General features: G+C 42.2%; 1 protein-coding gene across 6 annotated transcripts in view; it reads left to right on the forward strand.

The window, feature by feature from the left end:
• dlgap2a (discs, large (Drosophila) homolog-associated protein 2a) overlaps positions 1-20,156 on the forward strand; it is a 656,057-nt gene that overhangs the window by 41,938 nt on the left and 593,963 nt on the right. For 3 of the 6 annotated variants that reach the window (XR_010016698.1, XM_063038682.1, XM_063038695.1), the window contains exon 2: positions 14,372-14,595. The exons of 2 other annotated variants lie outside the window; for them this stretch is intronic. Coding sequence is in view for 2 of the 4 variants with exons in the window: in XM_063038682.1 (XP_062894752.1) it covers positions 14,493-14,595 (103 nt within the window). In the remaining 2 variants the exon portion in view is untranslated. Of the gene's footprint in view, positions 1-14,371; positions 14,596-20,156 lie in introns of those variants that run through there. One more of the 6 variants, XM_063038733.1, reaches the window with a different exon arrangement.

Below are 20,156 nucleotides of genomic sequence, written 5' to 3' on the forward strand. Positions count from 1 at the left end.
ATAAATGTGCTTATATGTATCCCATCTATGCCCCTCATAATTCTGTATAGTTCTATCAAATCTCCACTCATTCTGCTATCTCCAGGGAATCTTGCCAGATATTGATGTAAAGCTTTGCAAAAGTCTGAGTGATTTTAAAACTATTTCAGATCCAATGGACTTTTTAAACAATTAGAGCACTAGAAGAGTATTGTTTCATCCTGATTTCTTCTGGATTATTCAGAAAACTTAAGTGTTGATCAATCTACAAAAATCCTCCAAAAAGATTAAATAACTTTCAATATATATATCAGAATTTATGCCAATTAAACTTTAGTAGTCAAATACATATGAAAAGTTAAATATTCCTCCACCTGCAATAATGTATGTGTGGTGTTTAGTACAATAATGCTTGTTACGAAATAGCTGGTGTTTCAAGTTAACATAAGCAACATGAGAGATTTTATATACTAATACAAACAGAAAATTCACACTGTTTGAAGCTGTCCTTCAAAAACTTACCTCAGAAATCTTCACCCTGAGTGGGACTCTTCTGGTTGTAAACCTGTAAACTCCCCTTTGCCCCCAAGCAAGATGTGACCCCTTCAGCTGCTGTGAGCCGTTGGGCATGGAGGTGGTTTAGAGAGTGCGCCCTGCTCGTGTCAGTGGCCTGATGAGACAGCCATCTCCCAGTGACTGCAAAGCCTGGTCCTCTCATGAATGTGGTTATCCTGCTCCAGAGGGGATCGGTCATAAGGCTTGGAAGTGATGGTGGTGGAGAAACTGTCTCCACTCTTCCAACGCAACTCGGGTGCAGGCCTTTGTCCCAATGATGGCAGATAGTGAACTGGAGGGGCAACTCTATTGATACAAATGTTGATATCTATGTGGAATGAATTGCCAGAGGAAGTGATTGAGGCAAGGACAGTAATAACATTCAACAGGCACTTGGACAGGCACATGGGTATGGATAGGAAATGTTTTGAGGATTATGGGCCACATGCTGGCAAATGGGATGAGCTTGGATGGGCATTTTGGTCAGCATGGACCTGTTGGGCTGAAAGGCCTATTTCCATGCTGTATAATTCTATGACTTGTTTTCTATATAATTTCATAACTCCAGAATAGTCTACAACAATGCATTTTGTAGTTGGACATTTTAAGTACAGACTGAAGTTCTTCCTACCCTTTCACCTGTAAGAATGCTATTCCTTTTCCTCTGTTTCTTCATCTCTGTTGCATCTGTTTGCAGATCATCAGATATGGTGGCAATTTCCCCTCCTCCACCATTGATGCTGCCCTCACCCGCATCTCCTTCATTTCCCAGACATCCACGTACACCTCATCTTCCTGTTGCATTAAAAGGGATGGAGTTCCTCTTGGACTCATCTCACCTACTGTCCCATGAGCCTCCACATCCAGGACATTATTCTGCAGCATGTCCACCATCTTCAGTGGGATTCTACCACCAAACACATCTTTATCCCCCTCCCACTCTGCATTTTCTGCAGGGATCACTCTTAGCAATACCCTCGCCCATTTGTTCTTCACTATTAAGCCTTCTTCTGGCACTTATACCACTTGCCTGTTCACCTCCTCCCTCACCTCCATGTAGGGATCCTAACAATCCTTCCAGGTGAGGCAACACTTTACCTGCAAATCTGTTGAGGTTGTCTCCTGCAGCCCGGACCTGGAACACCTATCGGTGAAGCATTGTCCCTACTATCTGCCACGGGAATTCACCTCAGTCATACTGACAGTAGTCTACATTCCACCCCCCAGGCGGACGTGGAGTGTGCTCTGAACAAACTGTATGCCAACATCAGTGAACTTGAGACCAGGTATCCGGAGGCTTTGCTCATTACATCTGGGGACTTTAACCAGGCCAACCCCAGAAAAGCGCTGCCAAAGTTATACCAAAATGTTTCCTGCCCCACTAGAGGCCCGAATATACTTGACCACTGCTACACAGCAGCCAAGGGTGCCTACCGTTCCGTCCCACGACCTCACTTCGGAAAATCCGACCATCAGGCCGTACTCCTCCTCCTGGCTTACAAACAGAAACTGAAGCGGGAGGTCATGGTGTCAAAAGTAGTGTCGCATTGGAAGGAGGAAACGGATGAGGTCCTCCGTGACGGCTTTGAATTGGTGGACTGGTTAGTATTCAAGGACTCGGCAGCTAACCTCGATGAGTATGCCTCAGCTGTCATGGACTATATTTGGAAATGCACGGAGGGCTGTGTGTCTCGCAAGACGATCCGGGTATTCCCTAACTGGAAACCTTGGCTGAGTTATGAGGTCAAGTCCCTTTTAAAGGCAAGAGCTGCGGCTTTTAGGTCCGGGGATACCAGTCGCTACACGGAATCCAGGCGTGAACTCCAGAAAGCCATTAAGTGCGCCAAGAGGCAATATCGAGCCAAGTTGGAAGCCCAGGCTAACCAGAGGGATGCCAGTAGACTATGGCAGTGTCTAAATGAGATCACTGGGTGCAAAGAAAAGGCTGGGAATATCAATAACTGTGGCACTTCTCTTCCTGACGAATTTAACATATTCTACGCAAGATTTGAATGGAAGAGGAGCGTCCCACTCCCTCCAGATGAACCGGACCTGGTGGCATCGAGATTTATCGTCACCGAGGAGACGTTAGAAGGGCCTTCCTGAAGATAAATCCAAGGAAGGCGACGGGCCCAGATGGCATCCCAGGATGGGTTCTCTGGGACTGAGCAAGCGAGCTAGCTGGAGTGTTTGCTGACATCTTCAACTGCTCCTTGCTACAGTCTAAGATCCCCTCATGTTTTAAGAAGGCCACAATAATCCCAGTGCTGAAGAAGAGCAAGGTGGCATGCCTGAATGACTATCGACCTGTGGCTCTGACATCAATTGCTATGAAGTGCTTCGAGAGATTGGTTTTGGCACACATCAGTGACAGCCTACCGGTCAACGTCAATGCTTTGCAATTCACCTACTGGAGCAACAGGTGAACGGCAGATGCCATCTCTCTGGCCCTACATTCCTCCTTCGAATACCTGGAGAATAAAGACGCATACGTAAGGCTCCTTTTCATTGACTACAGCTCCGCCTTTAATACCATCGTTCCAAATAAACTGATTCCTAAGCTCCGGAAGCTGGGCCTTAGCACTCTGATCTGCAGCTAGATCTTCAACTTTCTCACAGACAGGACCCAGGCTGTAAAAATAGGGGACAAGCTCTCCTCTACAATCACTCTGAGCACCGGTGCCCCACAAGGCTGTGCACTCAGCCCCCTGCTGTACTCACTGTACACCCATGATTTTGTAGCCAAGTTTCCATCGAACTCAATATATAAGTTTGCTGAAGACACAACAATTGTAGGCCGTATCTCGGGTAATGATGAGTTTGAGTACAGAGAGGAAATTAAGAACCTGGTGGCATGGTGCGAAGACAATAACCTATCCCTCAACGTCAGCAAGACGAAGGAATTGGTTGTTGACTTCAGAAGGAGTAGCGGACCGCATGACCCAAACTACATCGGTGGTGCGCAAGTGGAACAGGTCAAGAGCTTTAAGTTCCTCTGGGTCAATATCACAAATGACCTGACTTGGTCCAACCAAGCAGAGTTCACTGCCAAGAAAGTCCACCAGTGCCTTTACTTCCTGAGAAAACTAAAGAAATTTGGCCTGTCCCCTAAAACCCTCAGTAATTTTTATAGATGCACCGTAGAAAGCATTCTGCTAGGGTGCATCACAACCTGGTATGGAAGTTGTCCTGTCCAAGACCGAAAGAAGCTGCAGAAGATCATGAACACGGTGCAGCACGTCGCACAAACCAATCTTCCATCCGTGGACTCACTTTACACCACACGCTGTTGGAGCAGTGCTGCCAGGATAATCAAGGACACGACCCACCCAGTCAACAGACTTTTCGTCCCTCTTCCCTCCGGGAGAAGATTCAGAAGCTTGAAGACTCATATGGCCAGATTTAGGAACAGCTTCTTTCCAACTGTGATAAGACCGCTGAATGGATCCTGATCCAGATCTAGGCCGTACCATCCAAATATCCACACCTGCCTCTCGGTTTTTTTGCACTACCTTACTTCCCATTTTTCTATTTTCTATTTATGATTTATAATTTAAATTTTTGATATTTACTCATTTTAACTATTTTTAATATCTTTAATATTTAATATTTTTAATTCAGGGAGTGTGAAGCGCAGAATCAAATATCGCTGTGATGATTGTACGTTCTAGTACCAATTGTTTGGCGACAATAAAGTATAAAGTACTGTATCCACTGCTCCTAATGCAGCCTCTTCTACATTGATGAAATCCAGTGTAAATCCAGTCCCTATTTCCATTTCAACTTGTTGGTTCATGGCATCCTCTACTGCAATTTTGAGGCCACTCTCAGATTGGAGGAGCATTGCCTCATAATCTATTTGGGTAGCCTCCAACCTGATGATATGAACATTGTTCTTTAACTTCTGGTAAATGTCCCCCTCCCCTTCTTCCTCTTCTCATGGTGGCTCCCCTCTTAACTTTTCTCTTCTCTTTACATGCCTATCACTTCCCTCCCATTGCCCCACCTCCTTCTCTTTCTCCCATGGTCCACTCTCCTTTCCTATCAGATTCCTTCTTCTTCAGCCCTTTACCTTTTCCATCTATCAACTCCCAGTTACACAATTCACCACCCTCCCCATCCACCTGGTTTCACCTATCACCTTCCAGCTTGTAATTCTTCCTCTCCTCCCAACCTCTTATTCTGGCATCTTCCCCCTTCCTTTCCACTACTGATGAAGGAGCTCTGCTCGAAATGGCAACTGTTTCATCCTTTCCTTAGATTCTGCCTGACCTGCTGAGTTCCTCCAGAATTTTGTGCCTGTTACTCCGGATTTCCAGCATCTGCAAAACCTCTTATGCTTAAATTCAGATTTGAAGAGTTGTGAGCTTGTTTCCTAATTAGTTAGGGATTTGATCATCTCAGCCAAGACAAAAATGGTGTATTACAGTCGGAGTTGGAGGTTGTCTAATTTCTGTCAGATCCCTGAGCAGGTGAAGGTGGGTTTCACACTCTTGATATATAATAGTGAGCACTGCTAGAAGTAACAGACCTGGGCAAAATAGGGTTTGCCATCACCTTTATCCCTCCTCCCAGACCTCCCATGCTGGATTAGTTCAATCATGTATGAGGAAAGTACCCATTTGATAAGATAGCAGATAACTGCTGTGCCTTCTTTTCAGTCAGTCCAATTTTGACATCTGGCATTATTTTGCCTATGTTTGCAAAGAAAACGTATTGAAGTGTAACTAAATGATAACCTACTTTAAATAATTAAACTGCATTACATGAGAAAATATAATATTGAGTAAAACTAATTCAAAAAAATTATTTTATTTTTATTTTTACTTATGTTAAAATGGTATCTGATAGGTATTTAAAAGTGCAGATGATATTTATTTAATTCGCGACGCAGCACGGAACCGTCCATTCTGGCCCAATGAGCCGCACTTTCCTGCGACCCACCTATTTAACACTAGTCTAGTCACAGGACAATTTACACCTCAACAATTAACATATCACCTGGTACATCACTGGACCGTGGGAAGAAACCAGAACCCCCCCTCCCCACCCACTACGGAAACCTATATAGTCCACAGAGGTTGGTGAAAGTGTTAGATGACATGCTGAATCTTCACAAAGTACAAAAGAAGGAGAGGCACTGTTGTGCTTTCTTCATTATTGCACTGATGAACTGGACTCAGGACAGATTCTCTGAAATGATAGCACCGAGGAATTTAAAATAGCTGACCTTCGTCACCTCTGATTCCCCAATGAGGGCTGGCTCATGGACCTCTGGATTCCTCCTCTCGTAATCAATAATCAATTCCTTGGTCTTGCTGACATTGAGGTTACTGTGGCACCACTCAGCTAGACTTTCAATCTCTCTCCTATATGCTGATTTGTCACCACCTTCGATTCTTCTGGAACATTGAATCAGAATCAGAATCAGATCTATTATCACCGGCGTGTGTCGTGAAATTTTTAAACTCAGCAGCAGCAGTTCAATGCAATACATAGAACAGAAGAAGAAAAAAATAGTAAAGTAATAATAATAATAAATAAATTTACAGTGTACATATATTGAATAGATTAAAATCATGCAAAAAACAGAAATAATATATATTAAAAAAGTGAGGTAGTGTTCACAGGTTCAATGTCCATTTAGGAAACAGATGGCAGAGGGGAAGAAGCTGTTCCTGAATCGCTGAGTGGACCTCCTAATTGATGGTAACCGCGAGAAAAGGGCATGCCCTGAGTGCTGGAGGTCCTTAATAATGGATGTTACCTTTCTGAGATACCGCTCCTTGAAGATGTCCTGGGTACTTTGTAGGCTAGTACCCAAGATGGAGCCAACTAAATTTACGACCCTCTGCACCTTCTTTTACTCCTGTGCAGTAGCACCCCCCCCCCCCCGCATACCAGACAGCGATGCAGCCTGTCAGAATGCTCTCCTCTCCATGGTACATCTATTAAGTTTTCGAGTGTATTTGTTGTCATACCAAATCTCTTCAAGCTCCTAATAAAGTATAGTCGCTGTCTTGCCTTCTTTATAACTGCATTGATATGTTGAAACCAGGTAAGGTCCTCAGAGATCTTGACACCCAGGAACTTGAAACTGTTCATTCACTCCACTTCTGATCCCTCTGTGAGGACTGATGTGTTCCTTCCTGAAGTCCACAATCAGTTCTTTCATCTTATTGATGTTGAGTGCAAGGTTGTTGCTATGACACCACTCCACTACTTGGCATACCTCGCTCCTGCACGCCCTCTCGTCTCCATCTACCAACAATGGTTGTATCATCAGCAAATTTATAGATGGTACTTGAGCTATGCCTAGCCACACAGTATAGAGAGAGTAGATCAGTGGGCTAAGCACACATCCTGAGGTGCACCAGTGTTGATTGTCAGCAAGCAGGAGATATTATCACCAATCTGCACAGATTGTGGTCTTCCAGTTAGGAAATCGAGTATCGAGTATCAGAGGGAGGTACAGAGGCCTAGGTTCTGTAATTTATCAATCAGGATTGTGAGAATGATGGTGTTAAAAGCTGAGTTATAGTCGATGGACATGGGTGTTTGTATTGTCCAGGTGGTCTAAGGCCATGTCACCAGCAAACTTAAATATGGCATTGAAACTGTGCTTAGCCTCACAATCATAAGTATAAAGTGAGTAGAGAGGGGGCTAATCACACAGCCTTGTGGTGCATCTCTGGAGGGGATACTTTTCTAAATCTGAACTGACTAGTGTCTGAAAGTGAGGAATTGAGGATCTAGTTGCACACGGAGGTATTGATGCCTAGGTCTTCAGGCTTATTTATTAATTTTGAGGGGATGGTAGCATTAAAAGTTGAGCTATAGTCAATGAAAAGCATCCTGATGTATGCATCTTTGCTGTCCAGTTGTTCCAGGGTTGAGTGAAAAGCCAATGAAATGGCATCTGCCTTTGACCTATTGTGATGGTGAGCAAATTGGAGTGGATCCAAATTGCTTCTTAGGCAGGAGTTGATACATTTCATCACCAACCTCTCAAAGCACTTCATCACAGTGGATATAAGTGGACAATAGTCACTGAGGCAGATTACCACCTTCTTCGTAGGCGCCGGTAAAATTGAAGCCTACTTGAAGCAGGTGGGTACCTCAGACTGCTGAAGCAAGAGGTTAAAGATATTGCTGAACTCCATCCTGACCAATGACAATTCCAGGACCTTTCCATTCTGTACAGTTTTCTTCTTTATAATACATTTTGTCCCCTGTGTCATATTTGTCATCTATAGGATGGACCTGTGTCCTCAGTGCTCTTTGAATTCTCGCTGAACGCTCCGCTTCAGTTCAAGCCTTCCTTGATGCATGCAGTGCTGAAATATGTTTCTAACCCACTGACGCCTTGTAGTGCCCTCTAGAGCAGGTGATCTGTCAACCAGTCAGTGGGAAGGTTTCGATTCTGGCTGAACACCAATTGATATGGGCTATAGCCATGTACACTGTGCATGGTATTCTTTGCCAATCACAGCCTTTGCTTTTCTTTACCTTCAGTATTATTGCCATAAGCATGTGTCACTCTAGAAGTCCTATACATTGATTTCAGTTCAGCGTTCAATACCATCATCCCGCAGAGACTAGTGGAGAAACTGTCACTGCTTGACCTTAGCACTGCCATGTGTTGCTGGATTCTGGATTTCTTGACAGAGAGAGCACAGTCAATCCATGTTGGCAGGAACATCTCTGACTCCATCACACTGAGCACTGGATCCCCACAAGGCTGTGTGCTTAGCCCATTGCTGTTTACACTGCTAACACATGACTGTGCAGCCTGATCATTAAATTTGCAGGTGATACCACAGTGGTGGGGTTCATCAGCAAAAATGATGAAACAATGTATAGGGAGGAGGTCAAACACCTAGAGAGCTGGTGCAGGGATAACAACTTGATGCTTAATGTCACCCAAACCAAGGAGATGATTGTCGATTTCAGACGGTCTCAGCCTGAGCACACACCCTTCAGCATAGTCATAGTCATACTTTATTAATCCCGGGGGAAAATGGTTTTCGTTACAGTTGCACCATAAATAATAAATAGTAATAGAAATAGTGATAGTAATATTACTATTACTAAATAGTCATAGAAATAGTAAATAGTAAATGAATAGTAATAGAAATAGTAATAAATAGTTAAATAGTAATATGTAAATTATGCCAGTAAATTATGAAATGTCCAGGACCAGCCTATCGGCTCAGGGTGTCTGACCCTCTAAGGGAGGAGTTGTAAAGTTTGATGGCCACAGGCAGGAATGACTTCCTATGACGCTCTGTGCTGCATCTTGGAGGAATGAGTCTCTGGCTGAATGTACTCCTGTGCCCACCCAGTACATTATGTAGTGGATGGGAGATGTTGACCAAGATGGTGTGCAACTTAGACAGCATCCTCTTTTCAGATACCACCATCAGAGAGTCCAGTTCCATCCCCACAACATCACTGGCCTTACGAATGAGTTTGTTGATTCTGTTGGTGTCTGCTACCCTCAGCCTGCTGCCCCAGCACACAACAGCAAACATGATAGCACTGGCCACCGCAGACTCGTAGAACATCCTCAGCATCGTCCGGCAGATGTTAAAGGACCTCAGTCTCCTCAGGAAATAGAGACTGCTCTGACCCTTCTTGTAGACAGCCTCAGTGTTCTTAGACCAGTCCAGTTTATTGTCAATTCGTATCCCCAGGTATCTGTAATCCTCCACCAGGTCCACACTGACCCCCTGGATGGAAACAGGGGTCACCGGTACCTTAGTTCTCTTCAGGTCTACCACCAGCTCTTTAGTCTTTTTCACATTAAGCTGCAGATAATTCTGCTCACACCATGTGACAAAGTTTCCTACCATAGCCCTGTACTCAACCTCATCTCTCTTGCTGATGCATCCAACTATGGCAGAGTCATCCGAGAACTTCTGAACATGACAAGACTCTGTGCAGTAGTTGAAGTCCGAGGTGTAAATGGTGAAGAGAAGGACCATCAGCGGCTCCACAGTGGAGGGAGTGGAAAACATCAAGTTCCTTGGGGTGCAGATCTCGGACAATCTCACCTGGTCCAGGAACACCACTGGGATTGTGAAACGGGCCCAGCAGAGATTGCACTTTCTGAGGAAGCTTAAACAAGCATCACTCCCCACTAACATCGAAACTACATTCTACAGATGCGTGGTTGAGAGTGTGCTGACTTTTTGCATCACAACCTGGTACTCCAGCTGCAGTGCTGTCGACAAAAAAGCCTTGCAGAGGGTGGTTAGGGGAGCAGAGGAGGTTATTAGGGTCTCCCTACCTTCTGTCCAAGACCTCTTTCAGAATCGATGCCTCCAGAAGACACGGTACGTCATTAAAGACCCCTGACACCCTCTCCATGAACTGTTTGTTCTTCTGCCATCAGGCAAACATTACAGGAGCATCAAAACTAAAACCACAAGGCTACTAAACAGCTTCCTCCCACAGGCAGTCAGACTGCTAAACAGCTGCTCTACCTGACTCTGCTTTGGACACTTTTAACTTGCACTGGACACTTATAACTTGATTTTAACTGACATGTGGCTGTTGTGTTTTACTATTTATTGTTATGTTTATTATTTAGTGTTGCATTTGTTATGTTATGATTGCACTGCTCCTGAGAAACGCTGTCTCATTCTGCCCTGCAGAACTGATGTATGGTTAGAATGACAATAAAGTTTTTTGAATCTTGAATCTTAAATTTTACATAACTTTCAAGCCATTTTTCTCCACGCACTGTGCGTGTGCATGCTGTATCAATAACAGCAGACCCTAGAAATGGTATCATCAAGATTTCTGCCTCAGATGTCTCTGCATTAGTAAGTGATTCCTTCACAAACAGTGTGATATAGCACTCTTCTACATCTTCAGATATATTATTTTCTTCTGTTAACATAACTTGTTCGGTTCTGTGTGGATAGTTTCTTGCTCAGTGGTAAATACTTTGACCTACCACACATTTTGATCTCCTGCCATACTTGTTCATTGGATTTGTGCCAGGTAATGGTACCCTTGTCTAGTATCTCTGGGATCTAGGCTTGCTGTACTGCTGTTTCTGCCCAGTGAAATATACTGTTTTCTGACTCAACCTAATTCTCACTGTCGTCTTAGTGGCTTTTTCTTCAAAAGTCCTCTTCAGAGCTGATTTTATGGTTGTAAATGTAAGGTCTGTACATGCAGTTAATGCTAGCTGTCTGTCCTTTATGTCTAGACATGCAATATCCAACAATTTAAAAGCTAATACAGTGTCAGGAAGTTCTATTTTGTATTTAAACATGCGAGTGTACTTTGGTTCAAAATCAATAATATAATCAGCCATATTTTTAGATTGGTCTCTATAAATATTTTCAAATATGCCTCATAAATCTGATCCTTATTTTCCTTCAACAAAACAGAGTCAAGTGCATCTATTAGCGTATTCATATTGTCATTTTTGTTCAAGTCTTCCACCAAAATTCCTGTCTCGGTCTCTCTTGCTCTTCCCGAAAACAACAGCGTAACATCCAAGGCTTGCTTCACCTTTTCCAGTTTTGCAACATGAATCCAGATTCCAATTTCATTTTTCCTGCTTTTTTAAGGCTTGTTTTGACATAAGAATGTAAGAAATAGGAGAAGGAGTAGGCCATCTGGCCCGTTGAGCCTGCTCCACCATTCATGGCTGATCTGACCATGGACTCATCTCCACCTGCTTGCCTCTTCCCCATAATTCTCCTACTATGCAAAAATTTATCCAACCTTGTCTTAAGTACATTTACTGATGTAGCCTCCACTGCTTCATTGGGCAGAGAATTCCACAGATTCACCACTTTCTGGGAAAAGCAGTTCCTCCTCATCTCCGTCCTAAATCTACTCCTCTCTTATCAAATGTTGGTGGGAGTCTATAATTGGAAGGCATCATCTGCTACCTCCCTGAACACCCAAGCATAAAGGATATGTTTTTCTTTTGTTTAAACAACCTTACTTTCACAGCCTCCCTTCAATACCTGAGGTCTGCCACCTTTACATCCCACAATACTCCTATCTCCACATGTGCACATGTGTAACAGGGAGAGTACGCATGTATACTAAATACTTACATAGTCCAAATGAACAGAACTCAACACTCAATATCTGGGACAATAAAAAAAAATTCCACTTTCTGTGAACCACATTTTGCTGTTCTCAAGGTGTGTTTAGTATTCATGAGTGACTGATATAATTTCAGTTGCTTAGTTACCTTTGTATTTGCCACAATATTGTGCTTTGATTTTAAGATGCTAATATTTTCTTTCCTTTGGAAAATTAAAGATTTTAAATATTTAGAAATGTTTTAAAGGTTAATAAAACATGAAATGTTTCAACTTGTCATGTAAGTCAGAAGTAGTGCAGACAAGCCTAATCTGATGGTATTTTTACACGAATGAATTAAAGTACTTTTGTCATGGAAAGCTGAGGACTGTTTGTGGAATTATTAAGACTGGTTATATTGTAAGGCATTGACTGATGATTCCAGCATTTACTGATTACCCCTTAAATACACAAGTCTGATGATTTATTGTGCTGTGACATCACATGGTAACGTAGTGGTTAATGCAACATTATTACAGCCCAGCGTATTCCGGAGTTTGAAGTTCAATTCCGGTGTCATTCTGTAAGGAGCCTCTGTACATCCTTCCTATGGGAATGCATAGGTTTTCTCCGGATTCTCCAGTTTCCTTCCACAATCCAATAATGTAAAATTGGCCCATGATTAGGTTAGGGTTAATCAGATTCTTCAGGGGCTGCTGGGGCGACGTGGCACAAAGGGCTGGAGGAGTCAATTCTTCACTGTATCTCTAAATAAGTGAATAATGTTGGTATATTGTTACCAGCTGTTCACTCTATCACCTTCTGTAAGACTTCTGTTTAAAATAATCAGGATATTGTGATAAACAGATATTGATATTCTTAATGCTTCTGACTTGCTTTATGCACTAAGGAGATGGAAAGATTGAATGGTCCAGAGTTGATTGTATTTAAAGTATTACTGAAAACTGCTAATGAACACACACCTGGAAGCTCAGGAGAGCCTTTTCTGAAATTGTAAACATTGGTTCATGCAGAGGAACCGTCTCCCAAAAGTCTCAATGTATCCGGGTCACTCCAGAATACTGTGAATTGTTTTAACATGTTGGCTTATACACTACAAATTTGAGCTTTTCTCAGAAGTAAAACACCAATTTTACTTGCGCCTTACCTTGTTTAGAATTAAACAGTTGCTGTGGAAACATATGATGAATAAAATTTATAGCATCATGCTACAATATTTGGCTTTGAAATGTCAGGGATTTTATATCAGAACACAAAGCAACACAGGGTATGATATGGAGCTACCACTTGCTCCAAGGTTAAAAGCAGAACATAGAGCTGCTTTGATTTGCTGTTTGTAATGTATCTTGCTAAACAGTACTGCAACTGTCTTAATATCAGAAGGCACAAGTGGAGAACATAACTTGTATTTAAAAATATTTTGGTATTTGATGTAACATTCTGGGAAACCTCCAGATAGAACAAGGAACAGTACAGTGCAGAAACAGGTCCTGCAGCTCATGATGTTGTGCTGAACTAATTAAATTAGTGACTCCTACTGTCTGCACATCATCCATATCCCTCCATTCTCGGCACATTCATTTGCTCATCTGAGAGTCTCTGAAACACCTCTATCTAGTCTGCCTCCACCCCAGGCAGCACATTCCAGGCTCCACTCTGTGTAAAAACACTTACCCTGCACATCTCCTAAGAACTTAGCCCCTCTCACTTTGAATGCATGACCTCTAGTATTCAACATTTCAACTCTCAGGAGAAAGATATCAGCTGTCTAATCTATCCATGTCTCTCATAATTTTATAAACTCCTATCAGGTCTCCCATTGGCCTCTGCCGCTTCAGACAAAATAAACCATGTTTGACCAACCTCTCTTTATAGCTAATACTCTCTAATCCAAGCAGCATCTTGGTGAATCTTTTCTGAACCCTCTTCAAAACCTCCTTCCTCTTATGGGTTGACCGAAACCATATGCAATTCTCCACATGCAGCTTTACTAGAGTTTTATAAAGCTGTTACAGAATTTCCTGATGCTAGAACACAATACTTCGACTGATAAAGGTAATAAAACTACCTTATATGTGGTTACTTTTAGGAGGTAACGGAATTAGATATATTTCTATACATCAACACTGTTAAAGGTCCTGCCATTAAATGTGTATATTTCCCTGGATTAAATTCCATCTGCTATTCCTCTGTCCGTATCTGTGACTGATCTATATCCCGCTATTGTCTTGGGCAGTCTTCTACATTATCCACAAAACTGCCAATCTTTATAACGTAGTTAAACTGGACATGCTAAAGCCTGACTTTGTTAAAGCTACAGGTTCAGATTCAGTGATTAATTTTGCAGAATTAATCACTTCAATAAGCACATGCAGAGGAGGGATTTAGAAGGAAATCAGTAAAACACAGGCAAATGGGACTTGCTTGCTGGGCACAATGGTCAGCATGGAAGAGTTGGGTCTAAGGGCCTGTTTCTATGTTGTAACACTCTATGATTCTATGGTTTCCCCTGCAGCTTTAGATGATCAGATTACACAGGTTACAACAAATTAATTTTAAAGCTGCCAAGAGCTTTCGTTAACGGGAAGTTTGTGGAGGGGTATAATGTACAAAATTAATGATTTGTTTCTTTAGTAACAATATGAATTGTAGATCTTGTTTTGATGCCTTTATTGCATGGATGAGTGGTGGGAAACCTTAAACTGGTTTTGATGAAGGGCTACAGCTGAGATTTTCAATGTACTTTGTGTGACTGCAGGAAGAATGGAAGGACAAATGGCTACTGATGCTGTGGTAGAAAGGCTTTCCAAAGGGGATTCGAAGAAATTCCAGAAAAAAGTCAATCATCTAAAGGATCCAGAGCTGCAGCTACCACGCTCATGTTGACCAGGCTGTTGGTGAAGATGCAATCTGTCATCAGTTGGCAGAATATTGTAAAACTGCTTAAGGGTGTTCCAAAGAACAAGTGCAAAGAAAATTCATGTGAGTCCAGCAGCGATTAGTTTTGTGATCTATCTAGCAGCCATGTAACAATGCTAAAAGCTCCTATCTTTCTTTCTGTCTTTAAACTGCTGAAAATCCAGAAGGAATGATAAAGGGAAGGATTTTATTTCTTAAAAGTGAGCTTTCTATGGCTTGTAAATTGTGGGATTGGGTAAAGAAAATGTCTATAATTGAAGAAAAATCTGTTTGATTTTGGCTCAAGTTGAGCATGGAATAAGACTTCCTTACTTTGACCCCACTATGCGCATAATGTTGGCTTGTACTCATCTTCCGCCTGGCTCTTCTCCATCTGGGAACTCATTAAACTTTCCATTCAGCTCACTATTGCGCTTCCCTTTGATGCAGACTTGGGCTTTCTGAAGTTCTCTTTGAGCCTAATAATCTGCTCCCAGTTGAGATCACCTTGCCAGCATTATGTATTCAATTTCATTTCAGACCAAATCTTCTCACCAATAGGAAGAAAAAGAAGTTTCTGGAAGGTGAATAATTTTGTGATGTGTTCATAAATGCATTGTTTTATTGACATTTTAAAATCTGATGTCATCAGCTTGTAAAATTTATGGATTTTGTGCTCAGAAGCCAGTCGTGAAAATCCAGATTATTTATCAAAAAAGCAGTGGTTCATTGCTTTTGTTTAGCTCTGAACATAATGTTTGTCGGGAGTTTATAGGTAAACTTTAGTAAAGCACCATGTATCAGCCTGTTTATAATCACGTGATTTTTGAAGGATACTGGGAATGCTGCTTTCTACTGTATGAATTTGGTGCCGAGTACTCTATAAGCACAGCAGCCGTGCATCAGTTCCTCACCCTTTATGCTTAGGAGTTGACATTGTCTTGCCATTACTATTAGACCTGTGCCAAAATGTTAATTCTTTCATTATCTACCATCAATTTTTGGATTTGTTATCAGGAGTCATAAAAACACTATCACAAACCAAATCCTCATTCCCCTTTTTTCTTGGTTCACCCATTGTCCATTTGTCACCAGATTCAGTAAGGCTGGATTCAATCCGTTCATCCTGGAATCTAGCTGTTCTTCATCAGGTATCACCTCCAGATAGGGCTGGGAGAGGAACATTAATGGTGGCCTTCTCAATGCACTCTTTAGATACCTTCTGCAATTTTTGTGTTATCAGATTAATGAGATATTTGCATTTTCCATGTATTTTCTTGGGTTTTCCCTGGTGTCTGGTTTTCTCCCACATCACAAACACATGCTGACAGGCTGTGCTGTGAAACCACAGAAAATTGCCCATAGTGTAGTTGGCAGGTGAGAGTATCAGGGAAGAGGACATCTGAGACATTTATATGGATCTCGTGTATAAAGAGGGATTGATTTACAAGGAAAGTTTGAGCAGGTTAATGATTTATTCTATTGAACATAGGAGATCAAGGGATGACCTTATAGGGATGCAGAAAATCACGAGGGGCATCAATAGGGAGAGTGTTTTTTTTCTCGGGGTTGAGGAATCAAGAACTAAAGGGCACAGCTTTAAGGTGAGAGGGAAAAAGATTAAAAGTTCTGAGGCCAATATTTTCATCCAGAGGTTGGTCTATATGTACACAGAACATAGTGGTTGAAGCAAGTACAAGATCAACATTTACAAGGCACCTGGACAGGTACATGGATAGGAAAGGTTTAGAGAGGTATGGGCCAAACATGGGCAAAAGGGATGAGCTTCGATGGGCATCTTGGTCAACATGGAGCAGATGGGCTGAAGGGCCTGTTTCTGTGTGTAGGGATCTGTGAATCTATTGGTATTGAGCTGGGCTCAATGGAGCTGAGAAGTAGCTGCACTGACCAGACTGCCACCCACTGCATTCCAAGTTCAACAGAAGCTGAAGCTTGTTATTACCTGGTTCCACAAGCTCTGGTGCCATCTGTTCCTTTAAACAGCCTCGACCATTTCTCCATAGCTCCTCATCATAATGAACACAAGATGTAGGAGCAAAACTAGGCCAGTCAGCCTATCAACTCCTCTCTGCCCTTTGATTATGGCTGATTTGATATCCCTCTCAATTCCATTCTCCTACTTTCTCCCCATAACCTTTGACATCCTTATTTATCAGAAACTTATTGACCTCTATTTAAAATAAATTCATCCATGGCAGTGAATTCCACAGATTCACCACCATCTGGCTAAAGAAGTGCACTTTATCTCTGCTTTAACAGGATGTCTTTTTATTCTGAGGCCATATCCATTCGAATTTCTCCCACTATTGGAAGCATTCTCTGCACATCACTGTCTAGGTCTTACAATATTTGTTAGGCATCAATTTCCCTTAACCTTCTAAACTCCAGCAAGTACAGGCCCTGAGCCATCAAATGTTTCTTATACATTAACCTTTTCATTCCTGGGATCATTCTTGTGAACCTCCTCGGGACCCTTTCCAATGCCTGCACCTCCTTCCTTAAGATATAGGGCCAAAACTGCTCACAATACTCCAAATGTGGTCTGAATAACAGCTTATAAAACCTCAATGGTACATACTAGCTTTTATATTCTAATCCTGTTGTGTGAAGGTCAATATTGCATTTGCCTTCCTTACTACTTACTCAACCTGAAAGTTAACCTTTAGGAAATCCTACACTGTAGAATATCTCTTTGCACCTTCAATTTCTGAATTCTCTCTCTATTTAGAAGTCTATGCCTTTATTCCCTCTACCGAAGGGCGTGACCGTACACTTCCCTACACTATAACTTTAGCCGACTCCCCCATTCCCCCAATCAGAATCCTTCTATTCTTTCCTCTCTGAATATCTCACATCTGTTGCCCTTATCCATCTTAATTATTGTTTTGATTTCTTTCTTTCTGTTAAATGTCTTCTCCCAAAGTAATTTCAATATAAATTACTCCAAGAGTATCGGTTACATACCATAACACTATAATACATGGGAGTTGAATTAGGCCATTCAGCCCATCTAGTCTGCTCTGCCATCCATCATGGCTGATCTATTATCCCTTTCAACCCCATTCTCCTGCTTCCTGAACATCACCTCTAAATAACTCTGTCCCTCAAATCTTGGCAAATTGTTTGTAAATTTCTTCTTTCCTCTTTCCAGTTCAATAACATCTTATCTATAGCAGGGTGACAAAAACTAAATTCTACTTGAGCCTCCATTTTCAGAGAACAATGTAGATGAACTCCAAGGTCCCTTTATTCTACAAAATTCCCCAGGGCCCAGTGTTTCATCATGAAAGTCCCACCTTGATTTGACTATCCAAAATGCAAAACCTCCCACTTTTCTGAATTAATCTACATTTGCCATTTGTGTCGACCTACTACCCAGCTAATCAAGTTCCTCTATAACTTTTTGTAACCTTCTTCACTGTGAATGATACCGTTTGTTTTTGAATCATCTGCAAGGCTATTATGCCTCTCCACCTGCTGTAGCCCTCATCTGCTTTAGAAGCCCACACAACACCTTGCTTTGCCTCATCTCCCTCTTAGCCACCCATGATCCATACATTACCTGCTGGTCATTGCCTGCTGACTTACACTGACACCCGACTTGAATTTTAGGCTTGTAATCTTTAACCTCTTATTTAAAGCCCTCATGGCTTTGTCTCTGCCTCTATTGACAACATCTAAATTTAATGTGAGCAGGTTTGGAGTTTATGCATGCATATATCAGGTGTTGCACTTTGGGAGGTCTAATGTAAGAGCAAAGTACACAATTACTGACAGTAACTTTTACAGCACAGGCATGCAAATGAATCTTAGGGACCAAATCCATAGATCCCTGAACTTAAGAACTGGGAGCAGAAGTTGTCCATCTGGCCCATCGAGCTTACTCCACGATTCAGTAAGATCATTGCTGATTTGTCCACGGACTGAGCTTCACCTGCCTTCATTTTCTCCACTACTTCATCTACTGTACAAAAATCTATCCAACTGTGTCTAAATTATATTTTATGTGCCAATATAAGTAGACAGGATGGAAAGAAAGCATGACATGGTTGCTTTATTTTTGTTGGGACATTGAGTATAGCAGTCAGGAAGTCTGTCTGTCTTTTAATGCAAGAAACAACATGAACAAAGCCGATGAGCTTAGAGCATGGATCAGTACTTGGAGCAATGATTTTGTGGCCATTACAGAGACTTGGATGGTTCAGGGGCAGGAATGGTTACTTAGAGTGCCAGGCTTTAGATGTTTCAGAAAGGACAGGGAGGGAGGCAAAAAAGGGTGGGGGCGTGGCACTGTAGATCAGGGATAGTGTCATGGCTGCAGAAAAGGAGGAAGTCATAGAGGGATTGTCTACTGACTCTCTGTGGGAGGAAGTTAGAAACACGAAGGGGTCAATAACTCAACTGGGTGTATTTGATAGACCACCCAATAGTAACAGGGACATTGAGGAGCAGATAGGGAGACAGATTCTGGAAAGGTGTAATAATAACAGAGTTGTCGTGGTGGGAGATTTTCATTTCCCAAATATTCATTGGCATCTCCCTAGAGTGAGGGGTTTAGATGGGGTGAAGTTTGTGAGGTGTGTTCAGGAAGGTTTCTTGATACAATATATAGATAAGCCTACAAGAGGAGAGGCTGTATTTCATCTGGTATTGGAAAATGAACCAGGTCAGGTGTCAGGTATCTCAGTGGAAGAGCATTTTGGAGATAGTGATCACAATTCTATCTCCTTTACCATAGCATTGGAGAGGGATAGGAACAGACAAGTTAGGAAAGCGTTGAAATGGAGTCAGAGGAAATATGAAGCTATCAGGCAGGAACTTGGGAACAGATATTTTCAGGGAAATGTATGGCAGATATGTGGCAAATGTTCAGGGGATATTTGTGTGGTGATCTGCATAGGTATGTTCCAATGAGACAGGGGAAGGATGGTAGGGTACAGGAACCGTGGAGTACAAAGGCTGTTGAAAATCGAGTCAAGAAGAACAGAAGAAAAGCTTTTGAAAGGTTCAAAAAACTAGGTAATGATAGAGACCTAGAAGATTCTAAGGCTAGCAGGAAGGAGCTTAAGAACGAATTTAGGAGAGCCAGAAAGGGCCGTGAGAAGACCTTGGTGAGCAGGATTAAGGAAAACCCCAAGGCATTCTACAAGTATGTGACGAGCAAGAGGATAGGACGTAAGAGAATAAGACTAGTCAAGTGTGACAGTGCCAACATGTATATGGAATCAGAGGAGATAGTAGAGATACTTAATGAACGCTATCCTTCAGTATTCACTACGGAAAAGGATTTTGGCAATTGTAGGGATGACTTACAGTGGATTAAAAAGATAGAGCACAGAGACATTAAGAAAGAGGATGTGCTGGAGGCTGGCCAGAAGGAGCCAAAGAATGCAATTAGGAGAGCCAGAAGGGGCCATGAGAAGACCTTGGTGAGGAGGATTAAGAAAAACCCCAAGGCATTCTACAAGTACATGAAGAGCAAGAGGATAAGATGTGAGAGAATAGGACCAATCAAGTCTGACAATGGAAAAGTGTGACCGGATGAGATGGCTACTGTGGGAGGTGAGGGAGGAGATGGATGAGCCTCTGGCGATGATCTTTGTATCATCAACAGGGATGGGAGA

This window comes from Mobula hypostoma, chromosome 2 (genome assembly GCF_963921235.1).
Source record: "Mobula hypostoma chromosome 2, sMobHyp1.1, whole genome shotgun sequence".
Taxonomy (NCBI): Eukaryota; Metazoa; Chordata; class Chondrichthyes; order Myliobatiformes; family Myliobatidae; genus Mobula; species Mobula hypostoma.